This window comes from Ictalurus punctatus, chromosome 23 (genome assembly GCF_001660625.3).
Source record: "Ictalurus punctatus breed USDA103 chromosome 23, Coco_2.0, whole genome shotgun sequence".
In the NCBI taxonomy this organism is placed as follows: domain Eukaryota; kingdom Metazoa; phylum Chordata; class Actinopteri; order Siluriformes; family Ictaluridae; genus Ictalurus; species Ictalurus punctatus.
The window spans coordinates 3,989,666-4,010,562 of record NC_030438.2 but is presented as its reverse complement, the minus strand read 5'-3'; the positions used below and the strand labels follow the sequence as shown (position 1 = coordinate 4,010,562).

Sequence of the window (20,897 nt, the reverse complement as noted above, 5' to 3'; positions counted from 1 at the left end):
TCACCTTCAGTGCCATTTGGTGTCATGGAATTGTTGTTAATGTGCGAGTTATCGAGGTTTGGGCCGTTCGGAGATTCGCTGCTACCACTGACTCGGCTGTGCGGACTGGCTAGATCCTGCATTTCCATAGACCTGGGAATGAAACGCACAGTAAATATCGTCACACATATACATATAGACATGAATGTCAGTTGAATCTGATATCAAGTACACGATAACGGGTTAGCAAATGATTCATTACCAACAACAAAAAATCATCGATAACCACAACTCATAGCCGTGACAGTTACAGTGCATTTTAACACAAAATTCGAATTCATATTTTGAATAGATTTCAATTATTGTGACTACTATAATCCCTGCTGGTTATTTAACATCTTCCTAGCGTATTTATTATTCCATTTTCACATTATCACTGACACACACACACACACACACACACACACACTGTATTTAAAACATGTTTCAACTAAACACATTGCATTGGTCTCCTGAGATGAAAACACTTAATGTCCCTCGAGGCACGCGAATGACATTCGACACGAATTTAACAATTAATGAGACGCCTCGACTGACGAGTGACTGGCCTTGCTCATTTTAACCGTTAATAATTCACACCATTTACGCACAATGCCGTTTTCATATGAATTTTTTGTTGTTGTTGTTGTTGTTTGTTTTCAGGGGTCGGTACAATTCGAAGTTGCAAACAAGTTCAGGAAATGACAAGGAAAAAAAAAAAAGGAATGAATGCAAGAGATGAAAAAGTTTTTCTTTGCTGAAATCTGTGCCACTAAAAACATTATTCTATCATCTGCATTGCTTTATTATGCATGGAAAATGAAGGCCAGTGTGCGTGTTTGTGTGTGTGTGGGTGAGAGAGACAGAGAGAGAGAGAGAGAGTACGGCCACAAAACTCAAACACATGTTCATCTGTGTTTGTCTTTGCTAAAAGCATTATTGTTCTAACAATGTTAAGGAACAATTACGGCGATCGTCCAATCAGCTAACTCGATCTGACTCTATACACTCTGGCTATCAGAAGCATTCAGCTTTTATAATAATAATCATCACAAAACAATACTGATGCACATATTATCAGTGTAAAGAGATTATCTGACTTCCTGTTTCGGCAGGAAAAACAAACAAACAAACAAGGCAAACATTAACAGGAAGTTACAGTTACAGTTAAGAGCAAAGTTTAAAGTATTATTGGGTTATTTCAGAAAGGAATATCAGAGTCTCTACCTCTGTTATATCTTCTTTTTTTTTTTTTAAACACACTCCACTTCCTGTATCATCTCATGTCATCTTTCTCTCTTACCTGGAAACGTGATGATTCTCAACTAGGCCTTTTTTCCCCCTTTTCTTTTCTTTCTTTCTTTTCTTTCTTTCTTTCTTTCTCTTTTTCTTCCTCACCTGCAAATGAAACAACGTCCCTCTTTGTTATTCTAGCTCAGCGTCACTGTCCGGATCCATCCGTGACACAATAGACGTTGTCTGAGAAAACATTATTGTTATTCCCGAGCAGACGGACAGACAGAGAGAGGGAGAGAGACAGTGAGAGAGAGAGAGAGAGAGAGGAGGAACAGAGAGGCACATTGTCTACGTTTTTCCTCCTCCAGGTCCTCCCTCCTTCCTCCCGAGAACGAAAGAGCGGGCCCGAAATGAAGGGAAAGGTGATTCATCATTGGACTACGACAGCTGCAAACTGGATTAGTCCTCCCCCAATCAACATGCAAAAGCGGCTTAGCCAAGGTAAGCAGGAAGGAGGGAGGGAGGGAGGGAGGGATGGAGGGTGTGAGGGAGGGAAAGACAGAGGGACAGAGAGAGAGAGAGAGAGAGAGAGAGAGATGGGAACTTGTTGAACAGAAGCAAGTGGAGCGCGACACCCCTAGCATCTTCACCGTATCTTTCATCTGCAATTGACGCTATCTGAAATTTATCTCCCTGCACAGTGACAGTTCCTAATGACTCTGCCTCAGGCGACTGGGAGGAAAGAAAGCGCAGGGCTTGGTGTGTGTGTGTGGGGGGAGGGGGGGGGGGGGCTGAAGGGAGAAAGGAAGGAAAAAAGAGTGAGAGAGAAAAAAGAGATGGTGAGAGCACTTTAGAGCCCTAAAACTGCAGTCCATCTCTTGCGACGAGGTCAAATTGGAAATGGAGAATGCGGAGAACATATGGAGCCACATATGGTTCTTATGGCACTACAAAATGCCCCCTATTACCCCCGTGAGTCGGTTCTGTCGCCCACTTTCGCCCCTGGAGTTTACTGTTTTTACCTCGGAGAAAGGTAAAAATAATAGATAGATAGATAGATAGATAGATAGATAGATAGATAGATAGATAGATAGATAATAAAGCCAAGATCATCAAACAACAAAAACAAGAAAAGAGAGGAAAAAAAAAAAACAAGCATATGATTCGAAACAGTGAGTGTTGACGTGAACCTGGAGAACCAAGCAGTTATCACTGGGGTTTCTTTCTTTCTTTCTTTCTTTAAAAGTTCTTAAGTTCTAGTTAAAGTATAATGTTTTTATAGCTAGTGTACAAGATAAAGTTCAACATGACGTTCTAATTAGCGACGGTTTATCTGTTTAGCAGAGTCCAAAACGATCAAAATCTCCAGAGCTGAATTAACATTTAACATTTAGGGTTCGTGTGAGTCCGAGCTGTTCTTCTCGTGTGGATTTAGCTACAATACACACTTCATGCGGCATTTATAACGGTGTCACGTGCTTCTTATCAAAATCAAAGAAGATTAATGATAGGGACAAACGATTACTGATTGAAATTCAAAGCCACAGCATCATAACTTGACGTTACAAATATCTAAACTGGAAAAGTATTAAATACACAACGAGGGTGTGGGTTTTAGTGCCACTGGCAACCATCTGTCTCCTATGTACCTTATCCATTCATATTCATAGACTGTTTTTTATTTTTATTTTATTATTGTTCTTGTTGTATTGTTGTTGTTCAAAAACTTGGGAATTTTTTTTGTGTGTCATTTTTTTTTTTTTAGATTACATCTTTTAGTTTTAATTTTTGAATTTGAATAGTTGCATTGGTGTCCAAGAAGTCATTTCTCAAGCTCTAACGAGAGCTGTTCTGAATTCTAAAGTGTTTTATTTCTATACATTTTCTTTAAAGCGTTTATCTCTCACTCTGTCAATTCAGTTTAGCTACAATATACTGTATACTCATACAACAAAAACCAACACACACACACACACATATATATATATATATATATATATATATATATATATATATATATATATATATATATATGAAAATGTATATATGAAAAAATTTCAACATATGAAAAAGTACTACAATATCAGTCAAATCAGCCTCTTACGACAGCGATGAATGAGAACCGAGACAGAAATGATGTTTTGCATACAAATGAAGAGATTATAGAGGTTATAGCTTCTAGCTGTATATAGATGGAAGTGAGCAGCTCTGTTCATGCAGGTGAGTCTGTGCAGGTGAAGTGCAAACAAGCACTAAACCCTAACAAGCTTTACGAGAAAAAGAAGACGTGCGCACTTTGATGTTCAGGTTTCAATTCAGCCTGCGCCCACTGCCGCCTTTACAGGAACAAAGCACAGTGTCATCCAAAAAATAAATAAAGGCCAAGTGCACGTCACTCATGACTGTTTGCTCTGGGTTGTTGTTTTTTTTTGGTCATGCTCCACAAGCAAATACACACACACACACACACACACACACACACACACACAAGCTGCAGAAGGTTGTCCCGATAACCGGTGATACAATATACAGTGATATTTAACACAATATTCTTGTTTACTAATAATAATACCGTAATAACAGTGTTATAATATTGTTCTTAGGTGTTTTTTTTCAGAATTCTGCTGTAATTTGTGCTGGAATCATTATTTATTTATTTCTCATTTTTATTTATTTATTTCGCTGTATGTTAGGAGGATTTTAAGAGATGCCGTAGCTGTACTTTCTTTTAAAGCATGGATAAAAATGGCATTGAATTCTAACTGGTTAAAATAATTATAATAATAATAACCAGAAATTAAAACTCCTATATTTGTAAACGTCATAATGTTGTTGTTGTTGTTGTTGTTTTTGTTGTTGTTGGTTTTTTTTTTTTGTTTTGTTCTTTTAAATACATACAAATAAAATTCTAATATCGTAATGATGAAAGTGAAACTCAAACCAACTACTGGAGAGAAGCTGATATATGAAATATCACAGGTTATTCATTATCATTTAAATATATATATATATATGTATTTACGGTACGACTGAACACACATATTACTTACGTGGAAAACACAATCAGTGTGTCCATCCTGCTTTCAAAGTATTTCACTTGATTTTATTTGATCTCCCATATAGTTCATATTCCTTTTAAAAATGTATACATCATGCAAACCATATGTAGTGTTAAAACACACACACACACACACACACACACACACACACACACACAACACTTTAATCAAAATAACTTTCAACTATCTAATCCCCGCGTAAGCCGCTCAGCTGAACCCACACGCCGGGCCAAAAACAACAAATCGACATGCAAAGAATGTCGATGTGGACAAAAATTGGACACAGATGTGAGGCCAAACTGCAGCGCAGCACTTGTCTGTGTGAGCCACGGAGACGCGGCGAGGAGACTGATTAGCGTTTCAAAATGACAACATGAGAGAAGGAGAAAAAGAGTCGGACACTGAGGCGGAGCCTTAATTATTCAAAAATGTACACACACACACACACACACACATGCGCACACACTACATACAGAATGTAACGGCATTAACATTTAGAAAACTGACCAGATTATATGAAAAAATGTACAAAATAAGTGGGGGGGGGGGGGGGGGGGGGGACTATAGAAATATGTAGAAACAAAACTGAAATCCCTGATATATGACCTCAGCGCCACAAACACACACAAACTCACATTTTATTATCATTAACGCTGTGTTTGCGATGGAATTGTTTAGTGTGTACCTTCTCCTATCATATTGAAAAAACTAAATAATAATAATAATAATAATAATAATAATAATAATAATAATAATAATAATAATAAAAAGAAATGCTTCAGTGGTGAACACTCAGACATGACCACCATGCTCGTTTTAAACACACACACACACACACACACACACACACACACACACACACACACACACACCACTTAGATAAACAAATGCCACTTTCTCCTTTATAAGTGAATGAATAAATAAATAAATAAATAAACGTTTCAATGTGTTTCAGCTCCTTTTCTAACTGTATTGTAATATTGTACATATTTTTTTAATGTGCTTGATTTTAAAGGCGAATAAGAAGACATTGCAAAGATTTTTTTAAAAGTTGGCTAATGAAGCATAATTATAGTAATACTTATATATATGTATATATATATTTTTTTTTTTATAAAAATGCATCAACTGAAAAATCCCATGAATCCAGTATTAATAAGCAGGCATGATGTACATGTACGTGTATTATTGTTTTATACATGTATTATTATGATTATTTTACCGTACTGTATTATTAGTACACATCCAGTGTAATGTCAATAGAGCTATGCATTATGGACCAATGCCGTGTGTGCGACAGCGCGTGCGACTGCGTGTGCGACTGCGCGTGCGATGTGGCGTAACAGGTGATTAAAATGTTAATTCCTGTCAGATGTCGGTTGACGTGCAATTTGTCTCTCCCGTTTTTGTCCGATCTGACGTGCAGTTCACGTTAAATCCGCTAATAACGCTCACTTCGGGCCTCCAAATCACTTCCAGAAGGGCCGCTTCATAAAGTGCGCACTTCATGCGTCGCTCCCTACCGCAGTGCGACAACACAAACAAACAAACAAAAAAAACCCCAAAACAAACACAAATGTCTCACAGACCATCCTACCATTTTCTTTTACAAGATAAATCAGTTAATAATAATAGATGAAAGTAATTCAAAGCGTCGTGTAGTCACTTCTACAAAAAAACATTTAATAAATAAAAAAGTTTTCAAACAAATTACTCGTTCAGTATTGAACTAATAATAAGAGTATTTTGAGTCAACCAGACTATCATTATTACCAAACCGGCAATTAACACAAATTCTCATTTCGTCTTTATGCAAAGTAGCTCACTTATTACAGGGAAATATGCACAGATCATTTGCATAGATCATGAATAATTAATCAGCTCCTTAACTAAATAACACACTGCTGTATTTACTAAACACAATACAGCCGTGCGTGTCATAAACAGCGTCAATTAACGCTGCATTTCCTCAGCACACGCACACACACACACACACACACACACACACACACTTGGGTAAACAGTGGCCGCTAATCTCGCTTCAGTGCTTACAAAAGAGAGCGGCATTTTCACAAGCGTGCGCTTTATTAAAAACAAACACGCCGAGTCAGTACTCTATAACGAGATCATTACATACGAGATCATATTAATAAAATAGAACAGAAATAATATTCGTCAGATAGAGAGCGAGAGACAGAGCAGCATTTACACCCTGTTTATGATGGAATTTTAAAATGATGATGATGATGATCATAATGATTATTATTATTATTATTATTATTATTATTATTATTATTATTATTATTATTATTATTTATCCCAAACTGAAGCAGATCAATTACAGTTGGATTTTTTTTTTCCTGATCATTACGGTTTTCTTATGACAGTGACAGCTATATTTAGGAAGTTAAAAAATAAACGTTAAATGATTTTTTTTAACGTTGTTTTTTTTTTTGTTTGTTTGTTTGTTTTAAAAAAAATAATAATAATTTATCACGATATGAAAGTCCAAAATTTGCCAAAAACATTTTGCTTCGTTTAAATGTAGCAACACTTCAAGCCACTGAACTGTTCCTTGAAATCTCTACTTAATGATTTTGAAATGATTTCACTTGATTTGGTTTCTTTGTGGAGTTTGTCTCTCTGGCCTGAGACTGGACGTGATGTGATGACAGCAATCATTTTGAAATCAAGCGCGTCAACGTAAGATCGGCTCTCAAAACAGGATTATTCATCACCACTGCTACAGAATTCATGATTCATAATGTTCTAGAAATGTTGTGTTTAAAACGCACGCACTTTTCCATGTGACTCACCTAAGATGGAGATTTTCTGCTGAAGTATAAAAGAAAAATAGACAGTGCATATATTAGAATAAGATCTATTATTCAAGTGTCAATGTTTTTGCGCTGATCTTTTCAGATTGTTCTTGTGTGTGTGTGTGTGTGTGTGTGTGTGTGTGTGTGTGTGTGTGTGTGTGTTTTAAACATCATGTTTATTCTGCTTTGCTTCATTCTCTTCATTCTCTGGAGGCTAAAATGACACATATGGATAAATAAAGCATGAAAAAAAAATTTGACTTAGAGTATACTATGTATTAGTGTGTTATTTAATTCTCGATAAAGAAAAGGTGTGTATGTGTGGTAATGGATGGCTCTGAGATGAGAAAGGTGTGTGCTGAGATGAATTTTAGTTTAAAACCATAAACGGTGCACTATATAATAATATAATAATAAATCAGGTCGAATTTAGGGGTGGTTGAATATAATTTAGCATATTTTTTTATATGATTTTCTTCCATACTTATTGATTTTCTGATATATATATATATATATATATATATATATATATATATATATATATATATATATATATATATATTACTTTTCGATATTTCGACTTTACACTAATAGATATTTTGGTGATTTTGGACATTTTCTGCTCTCTAATCATTTGGATTTTTCCAAGAAAGACAGTCAGTGGGGTTTTTTGTTTGTTTGTTTGTTGGTTGGTTGGTTGTTGTTGTTGTTGTTTTTGCAGTTAAATCTATTTTATGCAAATGATCGTTACTACGCGCAACACACATTGAGGTTCTCTCTATAGGTGTACGGTTTTGTTCCGATGTTTAAAATATTTCATTAAGGAAATGTTCAAAAGCTGAACTTTGCAAGTGTCAAAGCAGTTTAGAAATGTCACTATGTACTGCTATCCTAAATCTCTATCTCATATTGATTACAATAGCCTATCTAAAGGTTTTCCAGGAGATGCTTGCTTTAAAAATATAAATAAAATGAAAATAAAGTTCTGTGTGTAAATAATAATAATAATAATAATAATAATAATAATAATAATAATAATCATATTTAAGGTACTCACTGCAGTTCGGGATGAATCCTTGCAGTTATCCCTCTTTTTGTTTCTCTTTCTTTTTCCACTCGTCGGATTTTCTTACTTATTATTATTATTATTTTTCCTTCTTTTTTTTTTGTCCCACAAGCAAACGATGCGGCGTTGCAGAATCTCGGATTTCAAAACTCGACAACGGAGAAAAAAAAAAAAAATCAACGGCGTTTCAATGACTTTTTTTCTTTTTCATTTTAAGCCTGAAAAAGCCACGAAGTCCCGTGTACAGCTCTCAAGAGACTGAGTGACTCTGTGTGTGTGTGTGTGTGTGTGTGTGTGTGTGTGTGTGTTTGCAAGTGTGTGTGTGTGAGGAGAAGAGTGTGTCAGAGTCCACCGATGACTGCTGGAGGCAGTGGCTAGCTGGAGTCTGAGTGTGTGATTGTGTGTGTGTGTGTGTGTGTTAGAGAGAGAGAGAGAGAGAGAGAGAGGGAGGGAGTGAGTGAGAGAGCAAGAGAGAGGGAGTGGTGAAGGGAGGGAGGGTTTTAAAAAAGCAGAAAGTTGCCCTCACACACACACACACACACACACAGGAAGGCTTTAGGACGGAGGTGGAGGTGGAGGAGGCACTGGGGATTTTTCTTCACACCAGCCCTCCATATGTCATTCACTCGCCCCTTTAAGCCGTATTTCTCTCCTTCAGATTTTATCACTCCTCCTAAAACAATTCCTCATCCCTCGCTCCCCTCAGGCTGATACTTCACCCTAAGATTAAGATTTCCTTTCCTTTTTTTCCCCCTGATCACCTTTTCCATCTCTAATCATTGCTGTTTTGTCATTAGGGCTGTCATGATGTATTGATGTTACGATACTTTGTGATAAATGACATTTGCGATAGTGGAAACTGTTAGCGTCATGCTACGTCTACTGGTATCGGTGTTGAGAGAAAGTTGTGTAGATTTTTTAACAAACAATATACCGGATGTTCTAAAAAAAAAAAAAAAAAAAAAAAACTCTCGTGTGTTATTTAGGAAATTGGATGCCGTCGTCTCGGTGAACAGGAAGCGGGAAACGGAGACCGTGATGCACTGTAGACATGATCGAATCGTTATAGACGGAGTGTAAATAAGCTCAGTGGTGGGGCGATGTGCAATAGTGTTCTGCTCGTGTTCAGGAGAAGAAATATCTTATGAAGAAAACATTAGACAGACTACAATGGACTACTTTATTATTATTATTATTATTATTACTATTATTAGCCGGTTTGTTTTTTTAATGACCAACATAAAAATGCTTATTATTTTCTTCATTTTAGTCTTTTCTTTCCTTACATCTTCTCTTTTTTTCTATTAATGTCCAAATGTCTCAATATCAGGGGTCATGATGGCTTAGTGGTTAGTTAGCGGCTCACACCTCCGAGGTTGGGGGCTCGGTTCCCGCCTCCACCCTGAGTTTCTCCATGTGTTTGGGGGGGTTTCCTCCGGGTACTCTGGTTTCCTTTTGCATTCCAAATAAATGTACTGTAGGCTGATTGGCATTTCCAAATTGTACATAGTATGAGACTGGGTGTGTGAATGTGTGTGTGATTGCGCCCTGTGATGGGTTGGCACCCCATCCAGGGTGTCCCCGCCTTGTGCCCCGAGTCCCCTGTGATAGGCACCAGACTCCCCGTGACCCTGTAGGATAAGCAGTATGGAAAATGGATGGATGAATGGATGGAAGTCTCAAAATCCTCAAACGTAGTACTAAACTACAACCGACTTGATACTTGACCCAACAATGATACTATGAATTAAATATAATAACGGTAGAACCAAACACACACACACACACACACACACACACACACACACACACATACACACACACATTACACACACACACAAAGTAGTTTACTTGTGGGGACCAGCCAAAATGGGCGGATATTTCTGACTTTGTAGGGACGTATTTTGGTCACAACCTAGATATAAACACTCTCTCACACACACACACACACACACACACACACACACACGCACACGCACACACATGCACACGCACACAAAGCAGTTTCCTTGTGGTTACCAGACAAATGTGGGGACCAGACAAAATTGGCCGATATTTCTGACTTTGTAGGGACGTATTTTGGTCACAACCAAGATATAAACACTCACACACACACACACACACACACGCACACACACACACATGCACACGCACACAAAGCAGTTTCCTTGTGGTTACCAGACAAATGTGGGGACCAGACAAAATTGGCCGATATTTCTGTCTTTGTAGGGACGTATTTTGGTCACAACCAAGATATAAACACTCACACACACACATTTGTCTAGCTATTCTTCTGAGGAACTTTCATTAACATAATTATTAATAAGGTTAATTACTGTTACTACACCAAAACTGAACCGAAACCTTAATCTCAGGAAGCAAAAGGATTGGCACACTAATGTTAGTGTAATGTAAGATACTTTTGGAGTGTTCCATGTTGGAGTGTTCATATGCTCAGATACATGTTAAAGTGAGTTTAGCGCACTGGGTGGTCACACTGAGAGAGCAGGTTGAGTAGAAAGAGTGTGTTTTTATTGTAAACACGCTGGTCTGTGTGCCTGCAGGTGAAGGCGATGTTTCTCATTTCAGCCCAGAAAATTAAATCTAACGCATTTTCTTGATAACTCAATCGGCTAATAAGTTCTGCAGAACTCTCGAGTAACTATTCGCCATGGCTGTGGGCTAAAAAGTGGCCAATTGAGTTACGGTGCACACACATACTCTCTCTCTCTCTCTCTCTCTCTCTCTCTCTCTCTCTCTCTCTCTCTCTCAATGAGCAGCTGTATGAAATTAACTTTCACTGTCATTTTGCAAGCGAGTTACTTTCAAATTGCAGAGTGTAATTACCGGCAAGTTCCTTATCTCCCATCCAAACACACTCACAGTTTTCATCCCTATCTAGTGAGCTAGTGAGCGATCAGACAGAGTAAATGTAGTCCGAACAATTACAGGTATATAATCACAATCACTACACAACCCTATATAACAGTATAATTAAACATAACGTGTGCTGAACAACAATGTAATATAAAAATCATAAAGAATTGTTATAAAGTTGTACAATAAACATGTAATAAATGACACATAATAATAGACCATTCAATAAAATGGTTGGCATATAAATGTGTATAAATATAAATAACCATACAGACTAATACCATAACCATATATGGTCAACGATATGATAAATGGGAAATGACTATATAACAGCAAAATGGTGTCGTTTAATATACTATAATATGCACACCTATAAGAGTGTTAAGGTATAATTGTACTGTATATATGTGTATACAGTATATAACAATAAATAACAGAAAATATAATACAATGTTATTATTTCAAAGTGATTTATTGGTATATGATTTTTAAAGTATGTTTTCCAGAGCTAACGTTGTTTGTCTGAACTGAGCTCAATAATTGTCGATAAAAGATATCAAATTTATACCACGCTGATTTGCCAACGATTCCATTTTTGCAATTCATTAATAAACAACACGCTTTCCTTAACCATTTATAGTCACATATAAAGTTCTCTCTGGAAATGAATGCGATTTTCTTTTCGAAACACAGCTTGTCATGTGACTGAGAAATCAGACAGCACAAACCTGAAGACTGCTCATGTCGGGAAATTTACCGACTGTTTACAAAGCTCTGACGCGGGAGACTCCTTCCCAGAATGTTCCATAAATGTCTCAAACGTACGATTGTATATACAGAATTTTTCTTTATTAAACGACAAATAAGCTTAAGCTCATCTTCCATAGAAGTCCTTGAAAATTAATGGTAGATCTTTATAAACGATAGTACAACGAGCGTGTTAATATAAACCTGTCATTTATGTTACAGATGGAACTACTCTCAGAGCTTCTGATTTGATCATTCAAACCCACTGTGGTTTAAAAAATAATTATAAAGGCAAGAAAGAAAGAAAGAAAGAAAGAAAGAAAGAACGAAAACTCTTTTTTAAATCACCCATCACTCCTAATCCATCACTGTGGGAATAGGTTAGAGTATCAATATCTATAAACACTTTAAAAGTGAACATACAGAAAGTATTAATATTATAGACGCGTAATGTGGTCATTATTCTGGCCTTAACAAAGCATCGTTGATGCTCTCAGCCTGACATCAGTGCTAAAACACGACTTTGCCAAGAACTATATCAAGTGAGAAACCTGAGAGGTGTGCTAAGATTAAAAGTGAATCCGTTCTTTATTAAGGATCATCTCTTACCGGGAGGCTGCAGACTGCAATTTAGATTGAATGCGTGGAGTTTATTAAGAAAATTATGTCACAAATGCGTAATTATGCAATGATTCATGCTTTGCCTACAGCTGAGCTGCCAAAGCTGCTGCCTACTCGCAGCCCGTTAAAGTGATTCGGCTTTAAATAGCGTCTGATTGAGGTGAAAAAAACATCCTCCGTCCACTGGGTAATTTCATTACTTATATTTTTTTATAGAGTTCTTTTTCGCTCAAGGTGTTAAAATAATACTTCCCATTTTGCGCCATATCTGCAAATTGAACTTCACTACCAAGGGACACGTAATGGGCTACTACATATAACAGTGTTGTAAGTCAATCATTACAGCAAGACCACACCTGTGTTTAACCTTTAAATGTTATCTGCGTTGGGTTATCTGTGTCCATGTTGTGGCTACTCGTTGCATAATAAAGTGTAAGAGTGTGTTTTCATCTACTCAGACACTTTTGATATTTAAAATTTGATGTTGGACTTTAGCTTTAAATTATTATTATTTTGTCATCTGGGAAACTTGAAAATATCTTAAGTAGCTTCCGAGCATCAGTGAACGTTTGCACCTTTTGTAATAGTCGTGTACGAGGCTCTCAGTTGTCCTCAGTGTGAAAAGATGGATCTCAACATCATATAGTCGCTACTGGAAAGGGGTCAAATATAAAGAAAATGCTAGAAAAGTAAATAATGTGCAGGACCTGGAGGATTTTTCTGAAGAACAGTGGGCAGTTTAACTGCTCAGGACAAACGAGGGACTCGTGAAGAACTCTCACAAAACATAATAACAGTAACGACACACAGGATTAAGAATCAAGCGTGCGTCAATTTTTGAACTGGTTCATTTGTGTAAATTCAGTTATTATTGTGTCTTGTGGACTATATGTAAACATCTGTTATGTGAAATAACTTATTCAGGGCGGGACTAAATAAAAAAAAAAAAACACAATGCGATTTTTATGATCCCTCTTTAAAAAAATATTTACAGTTTGCGGATTTTGCAAGGCATGTATAAATTTATGACCTCAGCTGTACTGTAGCTTCCATGCATTCAAGCTAACATCGCTAGATAGGGTGTATTACGAAGTGAGTATGTTTTTTTAATGCTCAAGGTGGAGAGATGAAGGGTTTAACTGAAAGGAAACTGTCATTTAGTAAGAAAAAAATTTGGAACTTCAATAAACATAGACTTGGAAAAATGATGCGTAAGCTAGGCTAACGTTCTTGCTAGTCTTGCTAATGAAATCAACATTCAGGAGCTCTGCTAATACACAAGTCAGACTAGTCGTATCAGACTACCAAGATCTTTGGAACGTTCAAACCAAAACGAATGGCTATATAAACATGGAAGTCATTTTAAGATTTGGTTTAAAGCAAAGATAGATTTCATTGTATAAGCTAGCATTTTCACTCACTGTGGTATGTTTATGTCTGCAAACTCAGGCAAGGTGTTAGCCAAGATCCTATTTGAGCTTAGATGAGGGTCAAACTGGGAATTATATGTCTGTTGCATATTTCTGATTCAGAAAAGGATTTTTTTTGTTGTTGTTGCTTCAAATTTCTAAATAGAATGCAGCAAAATGAATTTAAGAATGAACTCAGCTTATCATTAAAGCCCTAACTAGCTAGTGGGCTAAATCTAGTTTGCTATCTAGGCAACTTCTCAAAGAGTTGTCAGAAGTCTACATAATCAGAGGAATATTAATAATATCCAGAGTTACAGGATTATATAAAACAACGATACATTTATATTTATGGCATTTGGCATATGCCCTTATCCAGATCGACTTACATATATCTCATTTATCCAACTGAGCAGTTGGGGGGTAAGGGCCTTGCTCACGGGTCCAACCAACAGGGGCAGCTTGGTAGTGCTGGGATTTGAACTCGTAACCTTCCGGTCCGTGTATTAACCACTGAGCAACCACTGCCGCATAATAATGTTACTGTTCCTGTTGACACAGCTGAAACAGCTTCAGATATAATTTTGCAAAAAAATAGAAGACGTCCTAATACGCCTTCGCATCTTTCCATTCAGAATAATTCACTTATATATTTGATGTCGATGATGATGTACTTCTGTAAGTCGTTCTGGATAAGGGCGTCTGCCAAACGCCCTAAATGTGAATGATGATGATGATGACAAGTTATAACCACAAAAAAAGATTGAACAGTGCACAAAGATCATTGAAAGCCCTCTAAAGTAAATTAGTAGCAAGTAACGTGCTTTCATGTGGCGAATGAAAGTTGAAGCAGAGCCACAGTTTTCTTTAAACAAACATTAGGTCAGTCTGTAGGCGGGCGTGATGGGAAAATATGCAAACCTCCTTTCTGATGCACAAACACAACAAGGTGTTTCATCTTTGCAAGCATTTAGACACAAGAGTTAGTTAGTTAGTCCCACAACACAAAGCATACGTATGCTTTAGTGTATGATTTGCATTAATACCACCAGTGCTGTTGAATTCTTGAGTCTGATTAGTCAGAAGGTGTTGATTCATTTACTATAACAGCAGTGCTGGCTGTGAGGCAAATCACAGGTTTGAAATAGGAAATATGAGAAGATATTCAGCAAGGGGAAATACATCAATCAGCCATAACATTAAAAATACTGCTTGGTGACATGAATAACATTCATTATCTTGTTATAGTGGCACCTGTCATAAGGGTGGGATATATTAGGCAGCAAGTGAACTGTCAGTTCTTGAAGTTGATGTGTTGGAAACAGGAAAAATGGGCAACCGTACGGATCTGAGTGACTTTGACAAGGGCCAAATTGTGATGGCTAGACGACTGGGTCAGAGCATCTCCAGAACAGCAGGTCTTGTGGGGTGTTCCTGGTATGCAGTGGTTAGTACCTACCAAAAGTGGTCCAAGGAAGGATAACCAGTGAACCGACGGCAGGGTGATGGACATCCAAGGTTCATTGCAGTGTGTGGGGAGTGAAGGCTAGACCATCTATGACTGGCTATGATAGAAAGGTGTCAGAACACCCATGCTGTCCCCAGTCCACAGCCCTTCATGGCAACGGTATTCCCTAATGGCAGTGGTCTCTTTCAGCAGCATAATGTGGTCTGCTACACTGCAAAAAATGTTCAGGAACGGTTTGAGGAACCTGACAACGAGTTCAATGTCTTGACTCGGTCTCCAAATTCCCCAGATCTCAATCTGGTCGAGCATCTGTGGGATGCGGTGGGAAAACAAGTCCAATCCATGAAGGCCCCATCTCACAACTTACAGGACTTAAAGGATCTGCTGCTAACATCTTGGTGCCAGGTACTACAGCACACCTTCAGAGGTCTTGTGGAGTCCATGCCTCGATGGGTCAGAGTTAGTTTTGTGGCAGAAGCAGGATCTACACAATATTAGGCAGGTAAATGGTTTAAGACATGCTTGTCTGTGCTTCTTTTTTTAAGAGAATAGTTCTGCAAGGGGTTCACCGCTTATTGTTCTAAGTGTACCTGTCGTTCCTGCGGCTTTCAGGTCATCCTGCAACAATTTTTGAGTGACTGCTGTCTTCTTTCTTATCGTCCTTATCAATAACCTAAGAGCTCTTTTTGAAATCTTGCATGGTTCACCTCCCTGAGGATGATTAGTTGTGGTTCCATGAACGTCCCACCTGCATATCATCTAATTTATTGTACTGAAAAGGATCTTTAAGGTCTTTGCTATTGCTCTGTAGCTGTGTCCATAGCAGAGTTTCCATTCAAACCTATTACAAATTGTGCCTGAGTTTGAGTGCTTTCTCAAGTCATGAATCTCGTCTTTATGAGAGTGAAACACCTGGAGAAATTCAGCCAGGCCTCGTCGTCGTCCAGATGACACTTTATTGCTCCTTAGAGCTGGAAAAAGTGAAACAAGCACACTACCGAGACTCATTACTCCAAATGATATCAGGAAGTAGAGCATAAGTAGAAGAGGTAGATGGATGCAAGGATGGAATGCAGTCAATACAAAGAGGAAGGATAAAATGCCCGACAATAGAAATAATGGAACTGTGAATGTGGAAATATTTACAAAGGACGAAAAAAGCACTAAAAGAACCTAGCGCTCAAGTTAACCCCACCCTTCAACTTAACCCCAACCCTCAACTTAACCACACCCTTCAACTTAACCCCACCCCTCAGTGTAACCCCACTCTTCAACTTAACCTCACCCATTATGTTAACCACACCCCTCAACTTAACCACACCCTTCAACTTAACCCCACCCCTCAATGTAACCCCACTCTTCAACTTAACCTCACCCATTATGTTAACCACACCCCTCAACTTAACCACACCCTTCAACTTAACCCCACCCCTCAATGTAACCTCACTCTTCAACTTAACCTCACCCATTATGTTAACCACACCCCTCAACTTAACCACACCCTTCAACTTAACCCCACCCCTCAATGTAACCCCACTCTTCAACTTAACCTCATCCATTATGTTAACCACACCCCTCAACTTAACCACACCCTTCAACTTAACCCCACCCCTCAATGTAACCCCACTCTTCAACTTAACCTCACGCATTATGTTAACCACACCCCTCAACTTAACAACACCCTTCAACTTAACCCCACCCCTCAGTGTAACCCCACTCTTCAACTTAACCACACCCATCATGTTAACCCCACCCCTTAACTTAACACCCCCCTCGACTTATCCCCACCCCTCAACTTAACCACACCCCTCAACTTAACCTCAGCCCTTAGTTTATCCCTGCCTTTCTATGAAGAAATTCAGAACTTTGTTAATTTGTTAATTTGTAATGCTAAATTTGTTAGTGTTAGTTGAGCATGTGAAAATGTGTTAGTGTGTGTTAGAATGTCTAACAGTACACAGTGTGTGTTAGGATGTTAGCATGTTAGTGGTGTTTTGCAATGTACTACAAAGGATATTATCTTATTAAACTTTTTAGACCCAAGAAATACCTTAAAACATACATGGTGTGTGTAGCACAGCCATCAAAGTGGATAATTTGTTGACTCTTTTTGACCCTGGCTGCTTTTTAAGGCTCCTCTGCTGGAAGCTGGAATTCCTGAATGAGAAAGAGTGCCTTTAGAGTGCACTAAATTCGAATCAGCTGCACCCTAAAATACCAATATGTTTGGTAATAAATTTCCTGGCCCGTTTTGCTAATGACTCGAGAGAACATTTGCTGTTCACGGGCCGAAATTGTGGCATTCGCAGCTGCCTCGACCACTCGGAGCGTTTCGGCTCCGTCTCATTCACAGGACACTCAGACACTCCGGCGTTTGGATTAGTTTAAGCCTGAATTCCCATCGGAAGGGGGGAGGGCAAGGGTTAGGAGCCATGTAACAAAAACACATTAGGCAAATGTCTGATTAACCCTTCATGTCCTGAAGCATCTTAAATGTTTAGTGGAAGCAAGGTGTGTAAGCAAATAGTGTGTAATAATCAAAAAGTGTTTTTTTTTCTTTGAGAAATCCAGGTTTAGCTGAAAGGTTTGAACAACTTATCTTGACCCATTTAACACATTAAGAAGGTCAATTCCCATGTAACACTTTTAAGAGATCATTGGAAGACAGCTTTGCAGAACTCACACAAACAATCGTCAAGAACTGAGAGGAATGGAGACTGAAAAAGGGGAAAGTCATCCTTCTTTGGTCCACACTGGATAGTGGGATTAAAGTAGGAAGAGGTGAAGTATAGAGTCCAGAGAACAGAGGAACTCAGCTCATGCTCAAGCTCCCTGAGATGCTACAAGAAAATCTGATGGAATTTCAGGAAATACTATTTGACATGTACAGCTCAGAACCTGGATTGATTAGATTCAACCTAATATTAACTAACAAATCAAACACTTAGGGGTGTACTCTTATATGAAATTAATCAACGATACAGCCAGACACTTACTCTCTTACCACCTAATTACATTCTAACAACAACAACAACAAGAACATGTTAAAAAGTTTTACTCCTCTAATACTACAGCATTCGTCCGATTACAATTTTTGTATTTATTAAAGAACGACACATCATACTTTTTTATCCCTTTCTAGTTACATTTAGTGCTAAAGTTAGCCAGACAAGTTATTTCCTGTTTACACGTACATTATAACAGCTACCGTATAAGCTGTCATTCCATCAGCAGCCATATGTTCTTATTCTTAAAGTTAATAAGACAAAATGTTACCAAGAAACCACAAAACAGAAACATCTCTGTCCTGAAGACTTTCCTTTAGAGGAAAACTGTTACAAAGCTCTAACACTGTAGACTCCTTCCATAAGTGTGAAATAAACATCTCCTTACAGAAAGCGTCACCATATCAATGATTCTACATTTTTCTTGGTTAAATGACATTTTTAATCTGTTTATTATAAAACCTGAGTTATGTGGAGTGTCCGCCTTGCCGCTGTTATAGAAAATGAATCGACACTCTCTGACCAATCAGAGTTGAGAATTCAACACAGCAATTAGATGATATTTCCATGCCTTTAAATATGTTTGGGGAAAACTCTTAACATTGTGAAATTGTGACATTTTCTAATACATATAATTGTTGACTACTACTACAAGGGAAGTTCAATAAAAGTTATTATGAGCTCATTTTTATATTACACTTCTTGCTGACTGATAAACTTGTTATTATTCCTGGACCGCAGCGGATATTATTACCGTAAATAACACAGCATTCCTGCACTTCATATTTAGAGCTGATTATGTTTCCGATTTCTTATTTGGACTCAACTGTTATTAATTCCACAAACACATAAAGGGTCCTCTTTACCAGGAACTATTGTTGTCTTAAACAGAGGATTGCTTTCGGTTCCAAGAACATAACACAGAAGAGGTGGTGAGAAGTGATTTCACACTCCCAAACTGTAGAACTTCTTTGCACAAGCAATTAAAAAAAAAAAAGCAGCTTAATACCCTTTTTACACTTTAGCTTTCTTTAATTTTTTTTTAAATTTATTGTCATTTTACAAGATATTTTAATATGTATTTATTTACTTACTTCTTTATTTATTTATTTATTTGTTTGTTTGTTTGTTTTTTTAAATCTACATTTCAATGCTGTGCCCAATTTGTTATTACTATTTTATCGTAATTACTTTAATTGATTTAATTTATTATTATAATTTTTTAAAATAAATTTATTAGAATTTCTATTACATTTATGCTGTTCTTCCCTAATGCTGTATTATTATTATTATTATTATTATTATTATTATTATTATTATTATTATTGACGTTATTATTATTATTATTATTATTATTATTATTATTATTATCATCATCATCATCATCATCATCATTATTATTATTATCATTATTATTATTATTATTATTATTATTATATCCATTTTCCATACTGCTTATTCTACACAGGGTCACAAGGGAGTCTGGAGCCTGTCCCAGGGAACTTGGGGCACAAGGGGTGCCAACACTCCCCACACACTGCAATATCCTGGACGGGGTGCCAACCCATCGTAGGGTACAATCACATACACACTCACACACTACGGATAATTTGGAAATGCCAATAAGCCTTCAACGCATGTCTTTGGACTGGGGGAGGAAACCGGAGTACCTGATGTACCAGAGGTCCTCTATGTGTGTGTGTGTGTGTGTGTGTGTGTGTGTGTGTGTGTGTGTGTGTGTCTTGATATTTGGATAATCCAGACTGTGTACTCTCCAAACTATGCAGACTGTCAGGATAACACGAGGGACAGGTTAATTGTCTATAGATGATCTATTAAACATCAAGAGCTATAAACTGGACTATCCAAATAATGTGAAACTAATTTGGGACACAAATAATAAGGAACACAGGCTGTTGACAGTCTCTTTATCATTTATCCTCTTCTTGTAGAATGTTGAAAGTGGACTATCCAAATACTATGTTACCAAAATCTTCTAGATAATAACTTATGGATGAAATTGGGCCAAGCAATTTAAAAAAATCATTTATGGAGTGATTGACATGATAAGTCCTAGCCGGACAGGGTTTAAATGTACATTCGGTCCTGGGGTAATTTCCTATTTTACAGGTACTCGTCTATGACTTTATTTCCATCCTGATCAGCCATGTCGATGTTCTTCTCAGGCCTCCTTTGAGATAATTACAGGCCTACTGTTACCTACTGTTTTTCGCTAAAATCAGCAATCGTTTGATCGTTTTCGTCCCACCTGGATACACGTGTCCTTGTTCTTCCATAAAAATGTCACCTCGTGTTGGAAAAAAAGATGTCTGACTGCTGCTCCTTGCTGAATTCAGTCTTGTAGTGTGTATCAACAGATTAAAAAATATATATATACACTTTGATTATTGTTTTATTGTATTTTCCAAATTGTTGCTGGAACTTAAGTTTTCCTCAAACTGAAATAAGAGCCAGTGCCTTTTCTCCACACTCTTAAGCGCCTCTTCAATGGCTTGGACGCCATATTGTGAATGGAGCATGATCCATAAGGAACTCACACCAGTGAGTGAGT

At 37.5% G+C, this 20,897-nt stretch overlaps 1 protein-coding gene across 9 annotated transcripts in view; it reads right to left on the bottom strand.

Moving 5' to 3' along the window:
• Positions 1 to 8,606, bottom strand: part of eya1 (EYA transcriptional coactivator and phosphatase 1) — a 57,946-nt gene extending 49,340 nt beyond the window's left edge. For 3 of the 9 annotated variants that reach the window (XM_017453812.3, XM_047150160.2, XM_047150164.2), the window contains exons 1-2: positions 8,190 to 8,606; positions 5 to 132 (exon numbers count right to left, since the gene is read on the bottom strand). In XM_017453812.3, the coding sequence (XP_017309301.1) occupies positions 5 to 128 (124 nt within the window). In that variant the 5' untranslated portion in view covers positions 129 to 132; positions 8,190 to 8,606. Of the gene's footprint in view, positions 1 to 4; positions 133 to 1,321; positions 1,417 to 7,129; positions 7,149 to 8,189 lie in introns of all 9 variants that reach the window. The other 6 variants (XM_047150161.2, XM_047150162.2, XM_047150163.2 and 3 more) reach the window with 4 other exon arrangements.
• Between the last annotated feature and the right edge of the window lie 12,291 nt (positions 8,607 to 20,897).